The sequence below is a fragment of the Pipistrellus kuhlii genome, unplaced genomic scaffold (assembly GCF_014108245.1).
Source record: "Pipistrellus kuhlii isolate mPipKuh1 unplaced genomic scaffold, mPipKuh1.p scaffold_m20_p_19, whole genome shotgun sequence".
Classification (NCBI taxonomy): Eukaryota; Metazoa; Chordata; class Mammalia; order Chiroptera; family Vespertilionidae; genus Pipistrellus; species Pipistrellus kuhlii.
Window position 1 is genome coordinate 21,262,263 of NW_023425504.1, and position 26,917 is coordinate 21,289,179.

At 40.5% G+C, this 26,917-nt stretch overlaps 1 protein-coding gene and 1 long non-coding RNA gene across 5 annotated transcripts; one reads left to right on the plus strand and one right to left on the minus strand.

Annotated features, from left to right (window-relative positions):
• Positions 1 to 1,519: 1,519 nt before the first annotated feature.
• Positions 1,520 to 19,308, plus strand: UPF3B (UPF3B regulator of nonsense mediated mRNA decay). 4 transcript variants are annotated; one of them, XM_036443487.2, is made up of 11 exons: positions 1,532 to 1,782; positions 2,669 to 2,775; positions 2,946 to 3,052; positions 9,367 to 9,465; positions 10,750 to 10,860; positions 11,708 to 11,751; positions 12,422 to 12,604; positions 13,010 to 13,048; positions 14,807 to 14,967; positions 15,548 to 15,842; positions 18,310 to 19,308. In XM_036443487.2, exons 1-11 carry the CDS (start codon positions 1,627 to 1,629, stop codon positions 18,457 to 18,459), a joined length of 1,452 nt encoding a protein of 483 aa, XP_036299380.1. In that variant the 5' UTR covers positions 1,532 to 1,626; the 3' UTR covers positions 18,460 to 19,308. The 4 variants fall into 4 exon arrangements, with proteins under 4 accessions (XP_045439523.1, XP_036299380.1, XP_036299381.1 ...); XM_045583567.1 differs by lacking the exon at positions 15,548 to 15,842 and having other exon boundaries at positions 1,520 to 1,782; XM_036443488.2 differs by lacking the exon at positions 13,010 to 13,048 and having other exon boundaries at positions 1,533 to 1,782.
• On the minus strand, positions 9,072 to 26,911 carry LOC118722098. Its single transcript, XR_006742012.1, has 4 exons — positions 26,840 to 26,911; positions 13,029 to 13,031; positions 11,122 to 11,173; positions 9,072 to 9,206 (listed from the first exon to the last, which is right to left on the minus strand). It is a non-coding gene; the product is annotated as an uncharacterized LOC118722098 (long non-coding RNA).
• Positions 26,912 to 26,917: the final 6 nt, after the last annotated feature.

A 26,917-nucleotide genomic window follows, 5' to 3' on the forward strand; every position in this document is an offset into this window, starting at 1 on the left:
CTCATTAAGGCATCTTGTCTAGCTCGCTGATTGACAATACAACAGCACAAATAAACTTGAGGCAGGATCTGTCAGTCAAAAGAAGAAAAATTTAAAGATGTGAATGCCAACAAGAGAACGCAGCTTCCAGATAACATGTCATTTCCTCTGCCAGAGAATAAAGTTGCTTTTCTTGTTGTATCGCAAATCAGCAAGCTGGACAAGATGCTTAATGTTTGCTAAATAAGTGTTTGCTTGGCTATCTTTAACAACGGAACACGGAGAGGAATTTGCTAGGTTCCCCCCTGTCTCACACTAGTTCATAATAACTATGATGATAACTTCCTACTTGGATAAGGTGAGCAGACATCCCGCTTTTGGAGAGATAGTCCCGATTTTTAACAATTTGTCCCGCGTCCGGGGAAAAAATAGGGACTTTTTAAAAACGCCGGGGGCTGCGGGACAAATTGTTAAAAATCGGGACGGTCCCGCCAAAAGCGGGACGTCTGATCACCTTATACTTGAAGCAAGTCAGCTTTCTAAATTCTTTTAGGCAATTAGGGGTGTGGTGAAAGGTTCTTCCTCTTTTTTAAAATATACATTTTATTGAGTTCAGAGAGGAAGGGAGAGGGAGAGGGAAACATCAATAATGAAAGAGAATCATTTATTGGCTGCCTGCTGCATGCCCTCTACTGGGCATGGAGCCGGCAACCCAAGTGCCAATGACCAGAATCAAGCCAGGGACCCTTCAGTCTGCAGGCCGATGCTCTATCCAGAGCCAAACCAGCTAGAGCATCTTCCTCTTTTCTTAATAATAACCAGCTTAAAATAATCAACATCACAGAAGATGCATTTTGGGTGGCAACCTCTATTTCTCCTCAGAATCAATAGAAAATACAAGTTCCCCGGTAAGGTAAACTCTGGATAACATCAGTTTTATCTGAGGAACAGGTAGTCAAGTACAGCCCACAGAACCTATGTTTTGATCTGCAAAACACTAAACTTTCAAAACTAGAGTATCGCCCAGCCGGTGTGCTCAATGGTTGAGCTCCAACGTATGAACCAGTAGCTCACGGTTGGATTCCCTGTCAGGGCACAAGCATGGGTTGGGGGCTCGATCCCCAGTTTGGGGTGTGCCTGAAGCAATTCCCATCAGTGATGTTCCTATTTCTCTCTTTCTTCCTCTCTAAAATCAGTAAAGATATATTAAAAACAGAAACACAAAAAAAATTAGAGGATTACTTTTAAAAACAGGGCTAGAACTCCCAGCCAGAAGCGTGGAACTGCTTTGCATGCTGGGATTTGTAGTCCTCGGAAGAGTCTTTGTAGTCAAGATGGCGGATTTGCTAAAAGGTGTGGAGAGATGCCCTAGGGGAGTCTGGACGGTGTTGGATGACACGGTGATTCGGCCGGCGGGAAGGTAAGACTAGGTGTTAAAACCTATTCACCGGAAGAAGCGAAACGCCTTGAAGTCTCGCGAGATCCTGAGGAGGCCCAATGGAACGGCGAGCTGCCTTATCACTAGGGGAGCTTGTTGGGGGCGGGACTGTGACGCGAGTGGGCGGAGCTGTGACGGGAGTGGAACGGGAGTCGTAGGTGCCGGTAGTCGGGCCCCGAGCTTCGACTGTGAGGAGCCCAGCCGTAACCATGAAGGAAGAGAAGGATTATAGGCCTAAGGAGAAGCGAGTAACCCTCTTGACTCCCCCGGGGGCCACAGGCAGTAGTAGTGGGGCTTCGGGGGACAGCATCAAAGGGGAAGATAAGCAGGATCGGAACAAGGAGAAGAAAGAGGCGCTGAGCAAGGTGCCTGGCTGGCCGTTGGCCCGTGAGAGGGCGGGACGCGTCTGCCACCCATGGAGGATGGTTGGGAATGGGGCTGCCTTCTCCCAGTCTCCCTTTCTGTTTCCTCACTTGAGTGAAAATCGCATCGCCCTGTCTCATCCATTGGACCGAAAGGGAGGGGGGGCTGCTCTCGGCCAAATCCCGGGGTGGGAGTGAAGGGGACGGGGACGGGGATGGGAGGGAATTCCTAGACGAGAAGGTTTTAGATCAAAGCTGTGAAATGATAATGGGAAGGGTGTGATAATAAAGAAAATGAGGAATTTAAACGTCAATTGAGGGGATTATTAAATAGTGAAGGGGTTATCAAAGGTGGGCTTAGTTTGTGATGGAATATGTATTAATGGAGGCGAGTTGAGGGAGTATTGGGATTAACGGTCTGGGGGCCACATCGGGTTCATCCTGTTTGGGATGAGGGAATTTTCGGTATTCCTCAGTTTTGAATTCTTAATGCTGAATGAGAAAGGGTTTTGTTTTAGGATGTGTTAGGGAATATTGGTAAATCAAGTGTTTGTGGCACCCACAAAAGACCAGGATTGGCCTACGCATTTCTTACCACTGCATCTATTGAAAAATGGGTGATGGAAAATAATTCGAGAACCTAGTAAACTGCGGGGCTTCGGATTAACCGAAGCTGATATTCTCCTTGATCCAGACAGTTCTTATTTATAAGAAAAAATTTAAAACCGCTTTGCTATTATGTTTGATTCTGAGCATTGGAGGACTATTTTCTCCTGGATTTTTATAAGTGGTCTCTTTCCAAGCTCAGCTTTCTTCAGGGATAGTGATTCTTATAGATATGACAGAAAATTGATTTGTACTAATTTTATTTTACTTATTCATTTTGAAGGTGGTAATTCGGAGATTACCTCCCACTTTGACCAAGGAGCAGCTTCAGGAACATCTGCAGCCTATGCCCGAGCATGATTATTTTGAGTTTTTTTCTAATGATACTAGGTAAAATAAATCTAAGAGGGAGGAGGTAAATGAAAAAGGTTTCTTCCATTCCATTTTATTGTACTAATGTTTTCTATGTGTTTTTTGAGACTGTCTCTTTAATATATGCATTCTTATAGTTCAGCCAGATACCTGCAAGCACATTTACATAATTGCTTTCCTCTCTGCAGTCTGTATCCTCATATGTATGCCAGAGCATACATCAACTTTAAGAACCAAGAGGACATTATTTTGTTCAGGGATCGCTTTGATGGTTATGTATTCCTTGACAATAAAGGTGAGTCCTGGTAACAAGAGGTTCCTTTGTCATTTGTCTAAGACAATATGTGTGTCACTGTATTTTCTCAATGCCTTGATAGTTGTTCTAAAATCCTGATTGATAAAATGTGCAACATTTAAAGAGTTTCACACATTTGATAAGGCTATTATAAATATAGATATGTGACTTTTCTTACCCCTCAGGTGTTTTTATTAACCTGTTATTTCGTACTTTAAATAACTGAGTGAAATTGCCTATTTTCTCCTCCTGTGACAATTTTTTTTGCCCTGAAATTAGAATATCTGTTGTTTTGATTATTTACTAGTATCAGCAGTAATATGGATAAGTGACTCTTTTAAACTTGTATGACAAGTTTTAAACATTTACTTCTCATCTTGCTTCAAGGACCAACATTTATTTACCCAAAGCCTTTAAGCCAATAGTTAACTTGGGGGAGGGGGGGGTTGTTTGTTTTCCTTTTTTATTAAATTTATTGCAGTGACGTTGGTTAACATGATCACATAGGTTTCAGGTGGTACAAGATCAGATGTGGTATATTGCACTGTGTGCCCACTACCCAAAGTCAAATCTTCTCCTGCCAATAATTACTTGTTGGAATAATGCCGCTGTCCAATTTTATTAATCCCCACAAACTAGCTACTTCTCTACTTCAGCTTTATTCCAGTAAATAGGAATGATTTCCTAGTGTCTTGTCCTGGGAATCTGAGTTGTATTTAATCTTTTCCTCTCTTTTTTATACCTTATATATAAACAAGTGATGAAACTTTTATAATTTTTATTTATTGATTGATTTTAGAGAGGAACATCAAGTGATGAATCTTTTTAATTTGTTTTTTAACATCTTGTCCATCTATTCTTTTTTTATATAAATTTTTATTGTTCATATTATTACAAATGTTCCTTTCCCTCCCCCCCCCCCCACCATTGCTCTCCTCCACCAGGTTCCACCCCACCCTCTGCCCTTTCCCCACTCCCCATTGTCCTCATCCATAGGTGCACAGTTTATGTTAAGTCTCTTCCCACATCCCCCTCTCTCCTTTTCCCTGAGAATCGTCAGTTCACTCCCCTTCCATACCTCTGATTCTATTATATTCGTTAATATTGTTCATCAGATTTTTTTTTTATTTCCTTGGTTTTTAGATTCACTTGTTGATAGTTACGTATTTGTTGTTCATAATTTTTATCTTTATTTACTTTCTCTTCTGAAAGAACCCCCTTCAGCAATTCATATAATTCTGGTTTGGTGGTGATGAACTCCTTTAGCTTTTTTTTATTAGTGAAACTCTTTATCTGACCTTCGATTCTGAGTGATAGCTTTGCTGGATAGATTATCTTTGGCTGTAGGTTCTTAGTATTCATCACCTTGAATATTTCTTGCCATTCCCGTCTGGCCTGCATGGTTTCTGTTGAGAAATCAGCTGACAATCGTATAGGTGCTCCTTTATAGGTAACTACCTGCTTTGCTCTTGCTGCTTTTAATATTCTCTGTCTTTTGCTCTTGGAATTTTAATTATGATTTGTCTTGGTGTGGTCCTCTTTGGATTCCTTTTGTTTGGAGTTTTGTGCGCTTCCTGGACTTGTAAGTCTAATTCTTTCACCAGGTGGGGGAAGTTTTCTGTCACTATTTCTTTCAGTATGTTTTCGATATCTTGCTCTCTCTCATCTTCTGGGACCCCCATAATTCTGATGTTGGTTCGCTTGAAGTTGTCCCAGAGGTTTCTTATATTATCTTCAATTTTCTGGATTCTCTTGCCTTCTAGCTTCTGTGGAGGAGTGTCTTCTGGCTCTTTATGTTCCAAATCTTTGACTTGATTCTTGCGATCTTCCATTCTGTTTTTAGGACTCTGTATAATATTTTTTATTTCAGACAATGTATTCTTTATTTCTTGTCGATCCCTTATCATTTCTTGTTGATTCCTTATTAATTCTAGTTGATCTCTTTTCATATCCTCATAGATCTCATCGATCTTTTCTAGGAAATTCTTGAAAAATCTTATAAGCGTAGATTTGAACTCTATATCCAGTCGCTTTTTGTCCTCCATTTCTTTCGTTTGTGATCTATTTCGTTGTCGCATTTTCGCAGCTTCCCTGATCTTGTCTGTCTATTCTTACTAATGCTTTCATACTTTATGTCTTTGTCATCTAATGCTTAGACAACCACTGTCTAAACTTGTAGGATTTTCTGAATTATATTTCTGTATAATTCAGTCTGTGATATTGCCATGAAATTAATATTTCTGAAAATAGTGATTTAAGAACAACTATGAAAAAGCTAACTCTTTAGTCTCATAGTTAAGGCTCTTCATAGTGTGGATTCACTTCTGTTTGTTTTGTGTGGGGTTTTTTTTCAGCCTATCTTTCACAATTTCCTTCTGCTTCAGTCTGGTTTATCTATTCCTTTTCATATGTGTCAGTTATTAAGCTAATCTGATTCTGCATTCACCAAGATTTCCAAAATCATGTTTCTTCCATGATTGCTTTGTGATACCTTCTGGTCAGTTCTAGTTATTTTATTCTGGTTTATGTCTACATGATCTTTATACCTTGTGTGACATTGACATTATTCTATAGCAGGGCCCTGGTATATTTTTTTCCAGTAGTTACTTTAAAAAAAAAATGTTTTATTTATTTTACGCAGAGGAAGGTAGAGGGAGAAAGAAAGAAAATCGGTTGCCTCCTGTATGCACCCTGACCAGTGACCTTTTGTTGCATAGGACTATACTCAACCAACTAAGCCACACGTGCCAGGGAAATTGTTTTTTAATATATTTTTATTGATTTCAGAGAGGAAGGAAGGAAAAGGGAGAGATAGGAACATCAATGATGAGAATTATTGATCAGCTGCCTCCTGCACGTTCCCCCTACTGGGGATCAAGCCTGAAACCTGGGCATGTGTCTGTGACTGGAATTGAACTCGGACCCTTCAGTCCACAGAGCCAAACTGGCTAGGGCAACACTTGTTTTTTTTAAATTGAGTTATAACTCACATGCCATAAAATTCAGTGTTTCAGTATATTCACAAAGTTGTGCAATCATCACCTCTGTGTAAATACAGGATGTTTTTATCACTCCAAAAAGTATCCTATACTCATTAGCATTCATCTTCCATTTTTCCCTCCCGCCCCTGGCAATCACTATTCTACCTATGGTTTTCCCTATTTTAGACATTTCACATATATCAGTTATTAAGCTAATCTGATTCTGCATTCACCAGGATTTGTGACTGGCTTCTTTTACTTAGCATGTTTTCAAGGTTTATCCTTATAGCATGTATCATTAGGTCATTCCTTTATTTTTGTTTGCATTCTTAAAAATTGTGGTAAAATACACAATACTAAAATTTGTAGCCCTAGCTGGTTTTGCTCAGCGATAGAGTGTCAACCTATGGAACAAAGGGTCCCAGATTCGATTCTGGTCAAATGTATATGCCTGGGTTATGGGCTTGATCCCCAGTAGGAGGAGAGCAGGAGGCAGCTGATCAGTGATTCTTTCTCATCATTGATGTTTCTATTTCTCTCTCCCTTCCTCTCTGAAATCAATGAAAATATTTTTTTAAATAAATATTTTAAAACCTTGCAGTCTTAACCATTTTTTAAGTGTACAGTTCAGTTGTGTTGACATTCACATTGTGCACCCAATCTTTAGAACTTTTTCATTTTTCAAGACTGAAACTTTATGCTGATTAAAAAACTACTCCCCATGTCCCTCACCCCCCAATCCCTGGCAAATACCATTCTATATGAAGTTGACCATTCTAGATACCTCATACAAGTGGAATCATATAGTATTTGACTTCTTGTGGTTTATCCATGTTGTAGCATATGTCAGAATTTCCTTTTTAAGGCTGAATAATATCCCATTGTATTTATACAATGTGTGTGTGTATATATATATATATATATATATATATATATATATATATATATATCTCCATCGTATATGGTGGTCAGTGTGCTTCCACAGAGGGAGTGCCACTCAGCCAGAAGCCAGGCTCATGGCTGGTGAGGGCTCCTGGACTGCGAGAGGGTACAGGCTGGCCTGAGGGATCCCATCAAGTGCATGAATTTTGTGCACTGGGCCTCTAGTGTGTGCTTGTGTGTGTATGTGTGTGTGTGTGTGTGTGTGTGTGTGTGTGTATAACATTTTTTTTTATCCATTCGTCAAATGTCCCTTGAAAGATGAATGGATAAACAAAATGTAGCAATATACATACAATGGAATATTATTCAGTCTTAAAAATATATAACATGGATGCTTCCCTGAACTCTTGGCTATTGTGAATGTGGGTGTACAGATATCTGTTCAAGCCTCTGCTTTTAATTTCTTTTGAATATATACCCAAAGTGGAATTGTTAGGTCATATGGTAATTCTATTTCAAAAATTTTTTTTGAGGAGCCACCATATTGTTTTCCATAGAAATTACATTCCCACCAGTAAAGCACAAGAATTCTAATGTTTTCACATCTTCACCAACACTATTTTCTGTGTTTTTTTTTTTTCTTTCAATAGTAACCATTCTAATGGATGTGAGGTGATAGCTTATTGTGGTTTTGATTTGCATTTCCCTAATGATTAGTGAGTTAATAGTTTAACATTTTCACATGCTTGCGTATATGAGCATCTTTTCATGTTTTTTGGCTTTTTGTATATCATCTTCGGACAAATGTCTGTTCAAGGCCTTTGAACTTTTAAAAATTGGATTGGGGGTTTTTTGCTTTGTTTTTTAAATATATTTTTATTGATTTCAGAGAGGAAGGGAGAAGGAGAAACATCAATGATGAGAGAGAATCATTGATTGGCTCTCTCCTGCACACCCCCTACTGGGGATCAAGACTGCAACCCGGGCATGGGCCCCTGACTGGAATCAAACCAGGAACCCTTGAGTCAGCAGGCTGATGCTCTAGCCACTGAGCCAAATGGGCTAGCGGATTGTGGGGGTTTTTTTTTGTTGAGTTGTATGAGTTCTTTGTATGTTCTGTATATTGACTCCTTATCAGATGAATGATTTGCAAATACTGTTTTATAGGTTGCTTTTCTGCTATGTTGACCATGTTCTTAAATGCACAGTTAATTTTGATATCCAACTTACTGATTTTTTCTTTTGTTGCCCTGGTGTATTTTTTAAATAACATACCACAAAAATTCACCCTTTAAAAATGTTTTTTAGCTTGGCCAGTGTGATTCAGTGGTTGAGTATCCACCTATGAATCAGGAGGTCACGATTAGATTCCTGTTCACAGCACATGCCCGGGTTACTGGCTCAATCCCCTATGTGGGGTATGCAGGAGGCAGCCTATCAATGATTCTCTCTTATCATTTGTGTTTCTATCTCTCTTCCTTTCCCTTCCTCTCTGAAATCAATAAAAATAAATATTTTTTAAAAATGTTTTTAGTGCCAGTTGGTTAGAGCATTGTCCCAATATGCCAAGGTATTGGATTTGATCCCTGATGAGGGTACATACAAGATTCAACCAATGCCTGGCTGGTGTGGCTCAGTGGTTGAGCATTGACCTATGAACTAGGAGGTCCCCATTCAATTCCCTGTCAGGGCACATGTTCAGGTTGTGGGCTCGATCCCCAGTAGGGGGGCATGCAGGAGGCAGCCAATCAATGATTCTCTCATCATTGATGTTTCTATTTCTTTATCCCTCCCATCCTCTCTCTGAAATCAATAAAAACGTATTTTTTTAAAAGGATCAACCAAGGAATGCACAAATAAGTGGAACAACAAATCGATGTTTCTCAAATCAATAAAAAAAAAACACAATTTTCTTTTTTAAAATGTTTTTATTCACAAAGTTGTACAGCTATCACTGTAATCTAATTTTGGAACACTAACGTGAAAGCCCATACCCATTAGCTGATACTCCCTGTTCTCCCCACCACTCTCCCCTGCTCTAGGCAACCTTAATGTTATTTTTCTCTATAGATTTGCTTATTCTAGAGATTTCTGATGTGTTTTTAAATGAAAATCATTTTATTCCCCCCACATATCAAAATATCACACTTTAGAAGTAGAATTTAAATGAATGTGTTATTCATTTCATTTTTTTCCATTAGGGGCTCCTTAGGTAGAGTTGACTTTAGTTGGGCCAGTGTGATTGATGCCCATTTGGAGTCACTTCTCAGATGACTGCCATCAAAGGAAGCCTAGGCAAAGGGGAAATAGGGGGAAACCTACAATAATGTCAACATTAAAATATTTTAATAAAAAATACAGACAAAGCCCCTCTCTCCAAAAAAAGAAGAAAAGCCTTTTAGCCATTTGACACTTTGTTATAAGAAGTGTGATTTTTTTTTTTCTGAACAGGTCAGGAATATCCTGCAATAGTAGAATTTGCTCCTTTTCAAAAAGCTGCAAAAAAGAAGACTAAGAAAAGAGATACTAAAGTTGGGACTATCGATGATGGTACAGTATGGCTCTAGTTTTGTAATGCTAATGCCATATGCTTTAAAAAATATTACCTTTGTGAGAATTAACTGAGCTCCAAGCTTTAAATAAGAGAACATATGGGATAAAGTTAATATGAAATACAATTCATTGATGAAAGCTTTGCTTAATCATTAAAATGGAGGTAGGATTACTATAGAGTTTTCACTCTCTGGCTAGTGGCATTCCATTCCTCCACCATTAAATAATACATTGTTGACTAGTGAGTAGTACAACAACTACTTGAGGCTTTTTACCACTATTATGATTACTTATTTTTGGGTTTTCATTTTTATCAAGAGGAAGATTTATTATTGAGAGCTCTACAGGAAAACTTTATTCAAGTAACTTAATATGAAGTAACCAAAGTGGTCAGTCCTATTTTCTCAGCTTTGAACATGAAGTTAACTACACATAGTAATTACACTGAGCCAACAGAGAGGAACTAAAAAACTGGAATAATTGCCACATAAGGTAAACTGGACCCAGATTTTGAGATCTCTGTAACTTATACTGGATAATGGCTTAGCTGTGACATTTTCTATCAGTTTGACATTTTAGAACCATCTAGTTTGATTTCCATTATTTACTACTATAATAGCTATTTTATAAAGAACACAGAGAAGACTCAACATGCAGCTGCTTATTGATTATATGATAGATTCAGACCTGGAAGACTAGATCAAGTGATATGGTCCACACTGCATAGAAACTCCAAATACAAGAAGTATAATAACTCAGATGTGTTACCCTATCTGATGTCAGAGGCATCTAGGAAAGAACTCCAGGAATTATCACCTCCAGTGCCATCCAGGACATCCCCCTTTTGTGTCGTTTTGGAACATCTGATTTTCATATGTTGAGTTTATTTAAAGTGAGGTGTACCCATACAGGAATTGCTTACATTCTATATGCATAATAAATATATACTGTAACTGTATACACATAGACTTTCTTTCACGATTATGACTCTGGATTAGTAGGATCAGTGACTTTCAAAAGCAAACTATCATCCCTGAAGTTTCTATTATAATCTGTGCTGTCTCATTTTCCCTGACCCCAAGTTACACCATTCTCCCTTTGTGGGTGCCTCTAATAGGAGTTCTGAGAGTAACCAATAAAGCTGTAAATAGTTTGTCTTGTGAGTATAGGTTTATTTTCAACCTCCCATGAAAATTAATCTTCTTTGATAAAATCCTATATAATAATTTCCTGCTTGTTTAAACTCTACTATATTTTCTGTTTCCTTAAACAATTATTTAGATCCAGAATACAGAAAATTTTTGGAAAGTTATGCTGCTGATAATGAGAAAATGACATCTACTCCAGAGACTCTGTTGGAAGAAATAGAAGCTAAAAATAGAGAACTAATAGGTAAGTGGACAAAAGGAATTAAGGTCAACAGCTTTTTCATCAGAAGACCAGTCTGACTTCCACTTCTGTCACTTGATAGCTGTATGGTCATGGGGAAAGCACTAACTTCTCTGAGACTTTTACTGCACTGAGCAGAAGACAATACCTGTGTCACAGGGTTATGCAATTGCTCTGATTAGATGGGGAAAACTGTCTGGGACCTATTTAGTGCCACACAAATGTAACATAAGTATAAAATGCTTGAAGACTCATGCATGGTACCTTTAGATGTTGGTAAGCATTTGTAAATCAGCTGATGTTTTCTAGTAATAGGCTAATATTCATAAAAAGAAATATAAAAAATATAGTTTCTACAAAACTGAAAATCTCTTGAGAAATTCTAGCTTGGATGTTGGTCCTATGAGTAAGCTGTCACTACTGTATCAACACTAAACATAAGCATAGCCACTGACTCAGAATGTCCACTCTGAAGAATTTATCCAAAGGAAGTATGTTTTCAAAAGCTAGCTACAAGATTAGATAGCTTTGTTCAGAATACTGAAAAATGAATTACATATTCTTCTAAAAGTTGGTTTTTATTAATGGATGCATATATATTCCCAATTGGACAAATTTGTACTCCCGTCTGTAGAACAGTTATTTTATTTTGTACTTTAATTTTTAAAAGGTATTTTAAATTTGCAGAATTGGAATACTGTAAAAATTTCTTTCCAATAATATAGTTGTGAACTCTTTGTTTAAGGGGCATAGTTTTTCCCACCTTGGGTGGTTGGCAGGGAATGTCAGAAAATGGAATCCTTTCTAGGGGTTGATAAGTATTATTAATAATCTCTTTACATTTATGTAGCTAAAAAGACAACCCCACTATTGAGCTTCCTGAAAAACAAGCAGGTAAACCTTTGTTTTTATAGTTTTCTCAATACATTTATTTCATTGGTTCACATTTTGTTAAACATTTTAAGAGCATTGGGATCCCCTAGGACCATGGTCAGCAAACTGTGGCTCTCGAGCCACATGCGGCTCTTTGGCCCCTTGAGTGTGGCTCTTCCACAAAATACCACGGCCTGGGCAAGTCTATTTTGAAGAAGTGGCGTTAGAAGAAGTTTAAGTTTAAAAATTTGGCTTTCAAAAGAAATTTCAATTGTACTGTTGATATTTGGCTCTGTTGACTAATGAGTTTGCAGACCACTGCCCTAGGAGAAACAGCTGCTGCTCTTACCATCGTTCTTTAAAGATTTGGCTTATTGGCCCCCTCCTTCTCTTTGGTTGCTGGACCAAGGAATCATTCCGCAAACCCAGAGAGTCCTTAGCTTGTTCAGGAGACACTCTCTTGATTTTTCTGAAAGCCTCTGGAAATACAGCAAGGCAGCAGTGGGAGACTGATACTAGCAAGTCTTGGACTTCATTCTCATTCTGAATGGGGTGGAGAGGGGGTTAAGGAGGTAGAAAGTAGGAAGGAAAGATGATCCAGTTTAGTGGGTTCCCACCATGCCTTTGGGATTGATTTAAGTTTCTGTGATGATTATCTTGTTTGAAGGTGTGTGTTGATCTTTCTTTCTAGAGAATGAGAGAAGAGAAAAGAGAAGAAAGAAGGCGGAGAGAAATAGAAAGAAAAAGACAAAGAGAAGAAGAGAGGAGAAAGTGGAAAGAAGAAGAGAAACGAAAAAGGAAAGATATAGAAAAGCTAAAGAAAATAGAAAGAGTTCCAGAAAGGGACAAATTAAAGGAAGAACCAAAGATTAAGGTATGAAAATAACTTAAACTGACTGCATGTTGCTGAAAATTGCATGTATCTACTTCTTTATAAATATGCATGTATCTTGTGTGGTGTAAATACAGTTGTTCAATTTTGTTTTTGTCCTTTTTGGTTGGGGGAGGGGCGAGTGAACCAATTAAAATCTTTATATAATACTAATAGTATGCTTTTAAAATTTTAAGATAATTTAAAAGGACTAAGTAGTTTACATGCTATTTCTTCAGGGCAGATCTGTATTGTTTTTAGCATTTAGAATGTTCCATTTTTGGATGATTATTCTGTTAATTCTTCATAAAGTAGGGCTGGCTGGCATGAATTATGGTTTTTGTTCAGCTTTTCCTTCATATTTGATACATGAAGTTGCCTCATCTGTTTGTTTTCCACTGTCTTCAGGTACACAGGTTTCTGTTACAAGCTGTGAATCAGAAAAATGTAAGGACTAAGTACATGATACAGAACACCTAGTATCATGTCACACACACAGGTCTTAGTTAATAAATCCTTTTGGTGGTGGTGGTAGTGATACCTGTAGAAAACCCCTTCAGACTGACTAGTCTTCTTGAAAGCAAGCTATTTTAAATTCCTACTTTAAAGGGGAGCCCATATGACTTCCTGATGCTCTGCTCTGTCCCCAGAAGCTTCAATAATACATAGCCAGAGGACAACCATGCCTAAATAGCTCTTTCTCTTTTTTAGCTGCCTCTCATAACTGCCTTGTGCAAGTACTACAGATAATATCCCGCATTACACGCTTCCCCCTCTCACATGATTCCCATGTTAACTTCTTGCATCTCCCTGGGAATCTATGAGCAGCTGATTCTGATTAACACATTGCATAAAGGAAGAGGAAAACCTGTAGAAAGATCCTGGCCTTGCAGCTTCCCTTCTCAGGGCATGGTTTGGACAGCCCTTGCTCCAATGACCTTCTTGGGGAAGTACTAGTACTTCAGAGAAAGTCAGGAAAAAATCTCACAGTCTGTGGAGGTGGCAGTTTATGTGGTTCCCTGAGGCTCTCCGGGGCTCATTGTTGTTGATAAGGGGCTTGGCCACGGTGTGGGAAAGTTCCCATCTTAATTCTCTGTAGCAATGTCTGCCATACCACAAGTGACTTGACTTGCTATTACTATCAGCAAGGCAGAAGGTAGAGCCATCCATGCTAGGGACACCCATTAATGTTCTTATTAGACTAATGAACATCTTGGCTTCCTAACAAAGATGTTCATTAGCGAAATAAGAACACCTCCAATGAAACCTGTACATGGTATCCTCACTTTACACTAATGCCTTCTTAGTGTCCAGTTTGGACTCACCATTTGCTGTGGCTGACTGTGTGCTGAAATACTTCATGCTTAAATTTTTGGTGCTTGGCCTTTTGCTTGGTAACCTGTATGATGCCTTTACCCTGAGACTTGAAAGTCTTCTATTTTGCCTAAGAGTCTCTCTGAATATCCAACACTTTGAGGGTATTCTAGAGATTTGTAGCAACGGTATGAAAAAGAAAACTTTTATTAGAAATCTGGTCTGTATGAACCACTTTTATTTTAGAACTACATCCTCTCATACACATATGACATTGTACAGAGTTCCTACTTAGTAGAGATGGAACTTCACAGTGCTGTTGTATGAGGTATTTGGATTTTTAAATCCAATGCTAAACAATTCTCACTATTCATCTCTAATGATAATATGACTGTACCATCATGTAAGTAAGTTACTCTCAGGCTCAAGGCAAAATTATTCTCACAATAGATCGCTCCTTTGGTGACCAAGATATTTGTCATTCCAAATAATACATAAAAATACTCCCAATAATAATGATCTACCTAGCATTTTGAATTTGTGGCATATTTTCCCATCAAGTTGTATTGACATGCTGCTTTGCTACAAAAGGCATACTTGGAAGTGTGCATTGGTTCACTTAAAGCTTGACCCATTTAAAGCCAAAGGAGTCTTGATCCTATTGCCACAAGTGATTAAACCGCTTCATTTGAGTGAATAACACTTTCATATTAATAGCAACCTTTTAGTACATCACTGCTCTTATACACTATTGTTCACCTAAAAGTTTAAGTACCTGCAGAAAAAGGGGCCTTTTGTAGTCAAAATTTAAAATATTTAGTATATTGTTTTCCTTGATAGGCTTAGAAGACAGTGCCCCACCCTTCAAAATAAATTTGTTCTTTTTTAAAGTTGCTCAAGAAGCCAGAAAAGGGAGATGAAAAAGAATTGGACAAAAGAGAGAAAGCCAAGAAATTGGACAAAGAGAATCTGAGTGATGAAAGAGCCAGTGGGCAAAGTTGTACATTGCCCAAACGTTGTGATGCCGAATTTAAAGATGAAAAGCCTAAGAGGTCAGTAGATGAGGGCTCTTTAGCACACTTGTTTTCAACGTATTTCTAGACGCTAGTTTTACTGGTATATCTTTGACTTATACCTGAATTAAATAAGCTGTTTTAACAGGGACAGAGGGTTTTTTAAATATTCTAATATCTTGATCTGGGTGGATGACTTTTGTTTTTTTTGTTACTGTTTTCCTTTTTGTGTTAATCCTCACCCAAGGGTATTTTTCCATTGATTTTTAGAAAGAGTGGAAGGGAGGGAGAGGGAAACATCGATGTGAGAGAAATACATTGATTGGTTGCCTCGTGCAAGTGCATGTGCCCCAACAAGACCCTGGATGGAGCCTGCAACCTAGATACATGCCCTTGACCGGAATCGAACCCTGGACCCTTCAGTCCATGGGTGGATGCTCTATCCACTGAGCCAAACCAGCTACGGCTATTATTGTTTTTTTTTAAATGCTCGTATTTTTTTTCACTCTGCTTCAAAAGTGCAGCCTCATTGCAGTGGCCAAGTTAGAATTAGAGTATTCCTGCATTTGTGATCAGAAGATCTTTGTGGGTACATTCTCAGGTTTGTCTTTTCATGCAGACCTGAAGATGAGAGTGGCAGAGACTATCGGGAGAGGGAACGGGATTATGAACGCGATCAAGAGCGCATCCTTCGGGAAAGAGAGAGGCTAAAGCGTCAAGAAGAAGAGCGCCGGAAGCAGAGGGAGCGCTATGAGAAAGAGAAGGCTTTTAAAAGAAAGGAAGAAGAAATTAAAAAAGAGAAAGAAGCACTTCGGGATAAAGGAAAGAAGACTGAAAGTACAGAATCACTAGCCAGCTTAGAAAAAACAGAAAAGAAAGAGGAAGTGGTTAAGAGAGATCGCATTAGAAACAAGGTGCTGCTTTTTGTTACACTTATTTTTTCTTTTCCTAAAAGGGCTAGCTCATTGTTTATTATAGAACTTTTAAAGGAAATCCTATTATAGACAATTTTATTACAGGAACTTTAACTCTGCAGCTTTTTTCAGTATTGTTTGGGTCCTGTTATTTATTTATTTTATTTTATTTATTTATTTTTAAAATATATTTTATTGATTTTCTTACAGAGAGGAAGGGAGAGAGATAGAGAGCTAGAAACATCGATGAGAGAGAAACATCGACCAGCTGTCTCTTGCACACCCCCTACCGGGGATGTGCCCGCAACCAATGTCCATGCCCTTGCCGGAATCAAACCTGGGACCTTTCAGTCCGCAGACCGACGCTCTACCACTGAGCCAAACCGGTTTCGGCGTTTGGGTCCTTTTATTAACTTACTGTAGAAATTTCAAACATACACAAAAGTAGAACAGAATAATACAATGTACCCATCACTCAGCTTCAATAATTATCAACTAGAGGCCAACTTCCTTTCCCCTTCACCCCATCCCTACCCATTCTACTGGGTTATTTTCAAGCAAACCCAAGATGTATAATTTCTTCTTTACATTCATCAATATTAGAGATCAAGTCTTTTTCTTAATAACTATAATCCAAATAGCCTTTTCACATAAAAAAAAAACCCTAATAATAATTCCTTAACATCATACCTGCTCAGTTTTCAGATTTTCCCAATTGTCTCATTTATATCTTTTTTATAGGCTCCAAACAAGGTCCACAAGTTGTATTTGCTCGATATCTCCCCTTAAATCTCTTCCAATCTAAACAATCCCCTCCTTTTATTTTCCATTTATTTGTTGCAGAAACCAGTTTGTTCTGTAGAGCTTCTAACGGTCCAGATGGGCTAATTATTGTACATTCCTGTGGTATCACTTAACATGTTCCTTAATGTTTGTTTCCTTGAAAGCTGATGGTCATATCTAGGGCAGGGGTCAGCAAATGTTTTCTGTAAAGGGCCATATTATAAATATTTTTAGATTTATGGGCCATATGGTCTCTGTCACAACCAGTAAGCTCTTAAGCATAGACATATGTAAAAGAATGAGTGTGGCTATGTGCCAATGACATTTTACTCACAAAAACAAGCATGCCCTCACTTAGAGGCCTGAATATATGAGACTGCAATTTTTGGCAGAACACTTCATAAATAGTGTTGTGTACTCCCTATGCATCATGACAGGAAGCATATAATGTCTGGGTGTCCTTTTAGTGTGATGCTTTGATTGATCAATAGCAGTTATATTGTGTAAAAGAATATCCTTGCTCAATGTGTATATAGTTCACATACTAGAGACAGAAAAAGCACATGTGACAAAATGTTAAAATTGTAAATCTAGAAGAAAAGTATTAGTATTCATTGTTTAAGATTTACAACATTTCTATAGATTTAACATTTTTCAAGATAAAATGTTGGAAAAACAACTAATCAATAGTGTAAGGCTCAGTGGTTGATCATCGACCTATGAACTAGGAGGTTTGATTCCCAGTCAGGGCACATGCCCGAATTGTGGACTTGATCCCCAGTGTGGGGTGTGTAAGGGGCAGCCAATCAATAATTCTCTCTCATCACTGATGTTTCTATCTCCCCCTCTCTGAAATTAATAAAATTATTTTAAAAATAAAAGTCAGCTGAAACCGGTTTGGCTCAATGGATAGAGCGTCGGCTTGGGGACTGAAAGGTCCCAGGTTCGATTCCGGTCAAGGGCATGTACCTTGGTTGCGGGCATATCCCCAGTAGGGAGTGTGCAAGAGGCAGCTGATCGATGACTCTCTCTCATCGATGTTTCTAACTCTCTATCGCTCTCCTTTCCTCTCTGTACAAAATCAATAAAATATATTATTTAAAAAAAGTCAATTTACCGATAGGGAATAGGTAGGCAATGGCTGTGGTTTATCTAAATAAATAAAAAAATCTAGCTAATTCAGTTCCTCTTGAAATCGTTAAGAAAATTAGATAATAGCGCCGAAACCGGTTTGACTTAGTGGATAGAGCATCAGCCTGCGGACTGAAGGGTCCCAGGTTCAATTCTGTTCAAGGGCATGTACATTGGTTGTGGGCACATCCCCAGTGGGGGGCATGCAGGAGGCAGCTGATCGATGTTTCTAGCTCTCTATCTCTCTCCCTTCCTCTCTGTAAGAAATCAATAAAATGTATTTTAAAAAAAAGAAAATTTGATAATAGCTTTATCAAAAATTTACCATAGGCATATAAATAATACTTATAAAGTGGTTCCTTTTCTTGGGAGATAGGGGAAAGAAAGCAGGCTGTTAGAAGCAAATTAACCACCAATACTTACTGTCATGTATAGTGCCTTCACATTTTTGTCTTGTATGAGTTGGTACTGGTATAAATCAATACATAACCTATTATTGAAAATCCCTTGTAAACACTGAGTAGCAATGTTTTAACATTTTATTTTACTTTAGGATCGTCCAGCAATGCAGCTTTACCAACCAGGTGCTCGAAGCCGAAATCGACTCTGTCCCTCCGATGACAGCATCAAGTCTGGAGATTCAGCAATAGAAAAAAAGCAGGAAAGTGGTATTAGCCATAGAAAAGAAGGAGGAGAGGAGTGATAAGTCCAATGGCCATACATGTCCTCCTGACTGTGTAGGCAGCCAGAGAGCATGTATTAAGCAATCCAGAAGTGCCTCCGGGCAAAGGAATAGAGAGAGAAAGGGGGTCGTTGTCCTGGTGGGATACACTGCAGAGAAGTGTATTTTGCGTCAAAGCAGGAACCTGATTGTGGGTACAGACTGGAAGTACGATTCCATTTTTTTTTTTTTGCAATTCCTACAAATTAAAGTGTCAGACAAAGATCAGAGAGAGGACATGCATTGCAATTTGCAGGTGGGAAATGTCAAGTGAGGTCTTAATTAGGTATGACATGAGAAGAAGAGAGCCAGCTTTAAAATCAAAAGATTTTGTTAAATCCTGAGTTGAATTTTCTTAATTTAATGGAGCAGAGTCTTTTTGAAGTCTTGTGCAGATCTAGTTACATTCATTGTTGGTGATAAGTGTTGACTTTGTGCATCGTAGAAGCAACAAGTATGTAATTGTACTATAAGTACAGTGACGTTTATAACAAGTGTTTGCTTATGCAAAATTTAGATAGTCATGTCATGTCTATATCCTGTGTCCTAAAATTTAAGATTAGTTTTAGATTTTTGTTTGCTTATGTGATATTAGTGGAAAGAATATTTTTAGACATATCCTTTGGCCTCTAGCAATTTTTATATTAATAAGTTAAATTTAACCCTTGTTTGGTTCTTGACAATCCAGTCTTTGTTTTATCTTAGGTCTCATGATCTGAGTGCATGACCTGTCCAGGAAGGAAACTGCACCAATATTTGTTCCTGTTTAAATAACAACGTTCAGTCTTAGCTTGTTTTGCATTGGTGTCAATAAATATCATCATCACTCAAGTATGAAGCTAAGTGTGTTTATTCACTTTTCTAAATAGCTATTAGTTTTTAAAAATTAAATTTGATACTGGATTAACCTTTTGCAAATTCTGAAAGGGGAGGAATGATATTCATTTCTACCTTCACTAACCTCTGCCTTTATTTTACCCACCAAGATCAAATCATGGTTCCCTCTTGTTCCATGAGAACCAAAATGTTTGGGCAACATCCTTGAACTGTTGCTTAATTTTCATCCTGCTAGTTCCTCCTAACATGATGTCAGTTTATCTTTACTCAATAAGTCACTGCTTTGTGTTTTCCTCAGCTTTTAGAAATCAGTATCCCAAAAGGTAGGTAAGAAGAGCCATCAACCCCTAGCCGGTTTGGTTCCGTGGATAGAGCATTGGCCTGTAGATTGAATGGTCCCAGGTTTGATTCTGATCAAGGGCACATACCCCGGTTGTGGGCTCAACCCCCAGTAGGGGGTGTGCAGGAGGCAACCAACCAATAATTCTCATCACTGATGTTTCTCTCTCTGTTCCTCTTTGAAATTAATAAAAATGTATTTTAAAAAAGCAATAAAAAGAAGAAGAGCAATCAAGCCCTAGCCAGTTTGGCTCAGTGGATAGAGCATTGGCCCACAGACTGAAGGGTCCCGGATTTGATTCTGGTCAAGGGCACAACTTTGGTTGCAGGCTCAATTCCCGGCCCAGACCAAGTAGATATGGGAGGCAACCAATCAATGTGTCTCTCTCACATCGATGCTTCTCTCTCTCTGTCTCTAACCCCTCTCTCCCTCTCTCTAAAAATCAATGGGAAAATTAATAAAAGTGAGATTAATAAAAAGAAAGAGCCATCAAAGATAACAAAGAGAATGGTCCTCACCTGGAGGAGAGCGTACTAAAAGAAGGGAAGGGAACATTTTAAGGAGAACGGCTGGCAATGTCTCATGCCACAGAGAGGCTAAGGAAGATAAGAAATCTGGTGTCCATTGCATTTGGAAGTATGAGGTCATTAGTGAAATGCAGACCCTCTTGGCAGCTGAAGTTAGAGGAGCTGGTCCTAGGAGAAGCGATGCTCTGAAACCCATCATTCCTAAGTTGGCACCACTTGTCTGCTTACCCAGCCTAGGGCCTGTTGCCAATCCTCTTAAGGTTGTTTTCATGTCAGCACCTCCTTCTTTTGTTCTACTTGCCTTGCCAGTCCAACTCAGTAAACCACACTCCCCACCCCCTGTAAATTTTTCTCATTTATTTACTCATTTAGCAAATATTTACTAATCACTGACAGTGCCAGACCCTGGGGGGTCAAGGACTCAATTCCTTATCCTTGAACCATGGCCCAGTGGTGGCAAGAGACAGCTAGAAATAAGCAGAGCACAGTGCACCATGTGAGAAAGGCAGTGGTGTGGGAGTTCCTGCCTCTAAATTGCCACGTGTCGCTGAGAAAATCTCTAAACCAGAACAACTGGTAAGACTACAGGAAGGCCCTCCCTCCTGCGAAATAGTTTTTAAAGTCCATCTTGCCTTCCTTTTCCACATTGTCCCCTTCCTCTTGCTGGCTTCCGTTTTCTCTTTCTTGTATCAGGAGGGAAGAGGGTGAAGACCCCTTCCTCATAACTCACAGTTTCATGTTCTTAATAAACTATGGTGTAAACAACAGAAAAGTTAGCATTCAGTTCCTTTTTTGCTCACTTCAGACACAGGCTTTGATTTCTCTGGAAATAAAGACAGAATGGAGACAGCTTAGACCTGGATGTCTAAACATTCATTGAGTTGGCACTAGGACTGGGAGCGAACACAGCCCTTGCCCCCATGATTCTTACAGCCATGGGGAGTCTGCTGTGCTGGTGAAAGAAGTGATGCTAAGGGATGTAGGCAGGAAAAATTCAAGAGGCAAACTAAGATCTAACTTTCTATGGTAGTCATAGATGTTATCTTGAAACTAATTCCATAGGAGAAGAGTTAGAGACATTTTATAGCCTTGAGTATATAGTAGCTCTATATGGGGGCTGCACAGAAATTTACTGTCTCTGGGGCTGTCCTATACACCATAAAAATTTATTATGATCATTTATATCTTTAAAGAAGGCATGGTAGCAAAGATAGACTCATACTTGGTGAATTCTTGGAAAATATATATTGACAGCTACATACATAGTACTAACCATCCTTAGAAGTATCCCAGAGCTCATTTATGCATTCACAAATACTAAGCTCCTACTACAAAGGGAAAAATATGTGAAAAGGTCCTGGGATTAGGAGGGTGCCTGGCCCGTTCAGAAATGGCAGAAGCCATTATGCCTGGAGTAGAGTGAGCAAGGGGGAAGAGTATAGACTAAAGGGATAGAATAAAGTCACAGAGCTAATGGGCAAAATCCAGCAAGTCATAGTTAAGACGTGGGCTTTTATTCCAAACTAGTGACCCAGTGCATGGATTTGTGCACATTGAAAGGAAATTAATTAGAAGGTGACCTGTGGGACTGAGTGAGATGAGGTCAGACATATCCTGGAGCCAACCTCCTGCGGTCCCTCCCCAGTGTCTGAGGAGTAAGCAGAGTCTCTCTGGCAGGTGGGTTCCCTCTGCCAGGCCAAAACCAGCTCTCGGACACCCCCCGAGGGGTCCTGGAGTACAAGAGGGTACTCTGCAAAGTTGCTTTGCATACAGAGTGTGGAATGCAAATGCAATTGTGCAGTAAACCAGATTCAGGGCCAATAGTGCCCCAGCAACAATATAATCCATGGTAGAAGGTGGAATGGTGTGGCCCCAGGAGAAATCAGGCTCCCTGCTGTCTAGTTTCGGGGTGCGTCACCCAAGAACTGCTGCCAAGTCACTGCGGCTTAGCAGCTATGTTGAGTGCCCCCTGGTGGTCAGTGCACGTCATAGTGACTGGTCAGATGGGCGGAGGGACACTTAGCATACACACACACACACACACACACACACACACTAGACTTGGTACATGAAATTCGTGCACGGCGGGGGGGGTCCTCAACCCAACCTGCACCCTCTCCAACCTGGGACCCCTCAGGCAATGTCTGACTGCTGGTTTAGGACTGATCCCACAGGCAGTCGGACATCCTCTCATAATCCGGGACTGGTGGCTCACGACCCCTCGTCTGCCTGCCTGTCTGAATGCCCCTAACTGTTTCTGCCTGCCAGCCTGGTTGCCCCTAACTGCCCTCCCCTGCCAGCCTGATCACCCCTAACTGTCCTCTCCTGCAGGCCTGTTTGTCCCCAATTGCCCTCCCTTGCAGGCCTGGTTGCCCCCAACTGGCCTCTCCTATTAGCCTGGTCACCCCTAACTTCCCTCCATTGCCAGCCTGGTTGCCCCTAACTACCCTCCCCTGCTGGCTCCATTGCCCCTAACTGCCCTCCCCTGCCAGCCTGGTCACCCCTAACTGCCCTCCCCTACTGGCCTGGTCACCCCAAACTGCCCTCCCCTGCTGGATTGGTTCCCCCCCCTGCCCTCTCTTGCAGGCCCAGTCACATCCAAATGCCCTCTATTGCAGGCCTGGTTGTCCCCAACTGCCCTCCCCTGCATGCCCAGCTGCCCCCAACTCTCCTCCCCTGCAGGCTTGGTCCCTGGCCAACTGCCCTCCCATGCAGGCCTGGTCACTTCCAACTGCCCTCACCTGCAGGCCTGATCCCCCCATCTTCCCTCCCTTGCAGGCCATCTTGTGGTGGCCATCTTGTGTCCACATGGGGGTGGCCATCTTTGACCACATGGGTCTGGCCATCTTGTGTGTTGGAGTGATGGTCAATTTGCATATTACCTCTTTATTATATCGGATATAGGATGATATACTAGTAGGAACCACTGCAATGTTTTGAGCAGAAGAGTGATATAACCTGACAATATTTTACAACAAAAGGATCCCTTTGGCTGCTGTATTGAAAACACCAAAGCAGGAAAGGACTGCAAGAACTTAAGCACACTGTATTTATAGTATTCACTACTTCCAAAAAGTATAAGCAACCCCAGCATCCATCAGCTAATAATGGACAAACAAAATATTCCCACATGGTGGAATATTTTTCAGCCATAAAAGGGAATGAAGTACAGGCACATGCTGCAACATGAAGAAACCCTGAAAAGATTATGCTATGTGAAAAAGCCAAAAACAAATGACATAAAGTATGATTCCATTTACATGAAATATGCAAACTCATAGAAAGAGAAATATTGGTTGCCTAAGGCTGAGGGAGAAGGAGATGGAAAGTCACTGCTAATGGATATAGTAAAAGTGTTCTCGAAATAGCAGTATTCTCACATTCTAAAAGCCACTGAATTGGTCTGGCCAGCATGGCTCAGCTATTGAGTGTCATCAACTTATGAATCAGAAGGTCCTGGTTCCGTTCCCGGTCAGGGCACATGCCCTGGTTGAGGGCACGTGGAGGAGGCAGCCAATTAGTGATTCTCGTCATTGATGTTTCTATATCTTTCCTTTCCTCTCTAAAACCAATAAAAATATATTTAAAAAATAAAAACAAAACCCACTGAATTGTATATTTTAAAATTATGGCTTTTGCCGAAACCGGTTTGGCTCAGTGGATAGAGCGTCAGCCTGCGGACTGAAAGGTCCCAGGTTCGATTCCGGTCAAGGGCATGTACCTTGGTTGCAGACATATCCCCAGTGGGGGGCGTGCAAGAGGCAGCTGATCAATGTTTCTCTCTCATCGATGTTTCTAACTCTCTATCCCTCTCTCTTCCTCTCTGTAAAAAAATCAATAAAATATATATATTTTTTTAAAATTATGGCTTTTATGGTATGTGTATTATATATAAAAAAATAATGGGGGAGAGAAATTGGAAACAGTAACTATAAACAGGACTTTCCGAGTTTTGTTGTAAAGGGAAGGAGAGAAATGAGCAGTAGTTGGAAAGGGAACTGAAGTAAAGAGCAAGTTTTTAATATGGGAGAGATGATCAACTATTTATTTATTTATGAAATATATTTTTATTGACTTAGAGAGGAAGGAAGAGGGAGAGAGGGATAGAAACATCAATGATGAGAGAGAATCAACGATTGGCCGCCTCCTGCATGTCCCCCACTGGAGATGGAGCCCGCAACCCGGGCATGTGCCCTTGACCGGAATCAAACCCGGGACCCTTCAGTCTGAAGGCCAACGCTCCATCCACTAAGCCAAACCGGCTAGGGCTCAACTATTTATTTGTTGGGGGGAACAATCCAGTGAAAAAAAGCAGGACAGAAAAGAAAGGCTGGCCAGAACATGGTTCCTGAATAGGTGATAGAGGTTAGGATCCAGGGCACACGCAAGCAAAAAGGCTGGCCTTGGCACATGGACTTCATCTGCAGGAACAGGAGGAAGGCAGAGGATTTGAGTGGTAGGTGCTGGTTAGCTGGGTTGTGATAGGTGAATTATGTAAATTCTGTGATGGCTCAAATTTTCTCAGTAACTAGGAAGCAAGAGCTTCAACAGAGAGTGAGAATGGAAGAGGAAAGACTGCAAGTGTGAGGAGAGAGGAGAGGTTTGAAAACCGGGGCAAACCCAGCCACTTCCTATTTGAGTACAGCCAGCCAGCAACCTGAGGATAATATCTATATATTTTTTTAAATACATTTTTATTGATTTCAAAGAGAGGAAGAGAGAATCATTGAGCGGCTTCCTCCTGTACCCCATACTGGGTATCAAGCCTGAAACATGGTCATGTACCCTGACCAGGAATCAAATATGATCCATTGGTTCATGGGTCAACACTCAACCAATGAGCCACACTGGCCAAGCAGAAATTGTTTAATCTTTTTAAAAAAATGTACTGAGCACCTACTATTGTGAGGCATTATGCCAGGCTTAAGGAATGCAGCAGTGAACAAAACACACAATCTAGGCCCTCATGGAGTTTACATTGTAGGGATGGAATCAGACAAAAAATAAAAAATATTATATCAGAAAGTTCTATGGAGAAAAATAAAGCATGACTGTGGTACGGAAATGCTGAGTGGAAAGCAGAAGTTGCAATTAAAAAATATGTTTTTTAATTAATTTTTTTTTTTACAGAGAGGAAGGGAGAGAGATAGAGAGAAAAATGGATGAGAGAAACATCAATCAGCTGCCTCCTGCATACCCCCTACTGGAGATGTGCCTGCAACCAAGGTACATGCCCTTGACTGGAATCGAACCCAGGACCTTTCAGTCCGCAGGCCTATCCTCTGTCCACTAAGCCACTGAGCCAAACCGGTTAGGGCTACCTTTTTTTAAATGGGAAAAGATTAAAATGGAACATTAACATCCAAAATGCTCCCACTAATACCTGTACATTTTGCCAAAGGTGGATTACAAAGCCAGTCTGGGCTTCCTAACAGCCAAGAAAATGGTCTGTCCAGAACTTTCTCAGCTTAAAACCTTATTGACAACCTCTTGCTCAGACAGCTCTATGGCAGTCTGTAGGCTTATAAGGCACTCCTGGTCCAGCCCCTGCCCAGCTGTTCTGCTTTCTCCACCTCCACCCAGCCAGGTGACCGCTATAACTGACCCTCAATAACAAGGGGGAGGGTAAGAGTGTTAGGCCAACCTGCACGCAGTAAAAAAAATCCACGCATTGCCGAAACCGGTTTGGCTCAATGGATAGAGCGTCGGCTTGGGGACTGAAGGGTCCTGGGTTCGATTCCGGTCAAGGGCATGTACCTTGGTTGCGGGCATATCCCCAGTAGGGGGTGTTCAAGAGGCAGCTGATCGATGACTCTCTCATCGATGTTTCTAACTCTATCTCTCTCCCTTCCTCTCTGAAAAAAATCAATAAAATATATATTTTTAAAAATCCACGCATAAATTTTTACTTACTTATTATTTATTTTATTTAATATATTTTATTGATTTTTTACAGAGAGGACGGGAGAGGGATAGAGAGCTAGAAACATTGATGAGAGAGAAACATTGATGAGCTGCCTCCTGCAAACCCCCTACTGGGGATGTGCCGCAACCAAGGTACATGCCCTTGACCGGAATGGAACCTGGGACCTTTCAGTCCGCAGGTCGACGCTCTACCCACCGAGTCAAACCGGTTTCGGCCACGCATAAATTTTGACTCTCCAAAAGGCAGTTCCCTTTTTGGTACCCACCAGGGGATTGGTTCTAGGACCCCTGCCCCCATACCAAAACCCACAGATATAAGTCCCTTATATAAAATGACGTAGAACAATGCATAGTTCTCTAGAGACTAATGCATAAGGTTGGCCCTCCACAGCCGCACCATAGGCTTCCAAACCGCGGGTGGAAAATACTGTTTTGGTTGAGTCTGCGGATGGGAAACCAGGGATCCAGAGGGTCAGTGGACGCACACAGTTTCAAACCGTATAGTCCCAGGGTCCACTGCGCTTCAAACAATTCAGACAAGGCGTTCCCAGCGCTCGCGCAGGCGCAAACCCCTGGCGCTCAGACTGGCCGCCCCTCCTCCGCCCCGTGGAGTTGGGCGCGCCCACCCCGCTCCCGGCGCCCCCAGCGCTTCTGCTTAGGCGTTGATGATCGCTGCCATCCTCACCCACCAAACAGGTGCCCCCGGCACACGGAAAGGCTCCAAGGAACCCACCGGCAGAAGACGCGCCACGAGAACTGCATTTCCCAGGGCCGCGCCCGCGTTCCCACAGCTCCCTGGGAGCGCGAGGGG

Bases quoted from the DNA above. Each gene is read 5' to 3' on its own strand.
- UPF3B (XM_036443487.2), top strand. From the start codon at position 1,627: ATGAAGGAAGAGAAGGATTATAGGCCTAAGGAGAAGCGAGTAACCCTC. The intron at 10,861-11,707 runs GTAAGTGGACAA...ACATTTATGTAG, and splicing joins TAAAAATAGAGAACTAATAG to CTAAAAAGACAACCCCACTA. The intron at 14,968-15,547 runs GTCAGTAGATGA...CTTTTCATGCAG, and splicing joins AAAGATGAAAAGCCTAAGAG to ACCTGAAGATGAGAGTGGCA.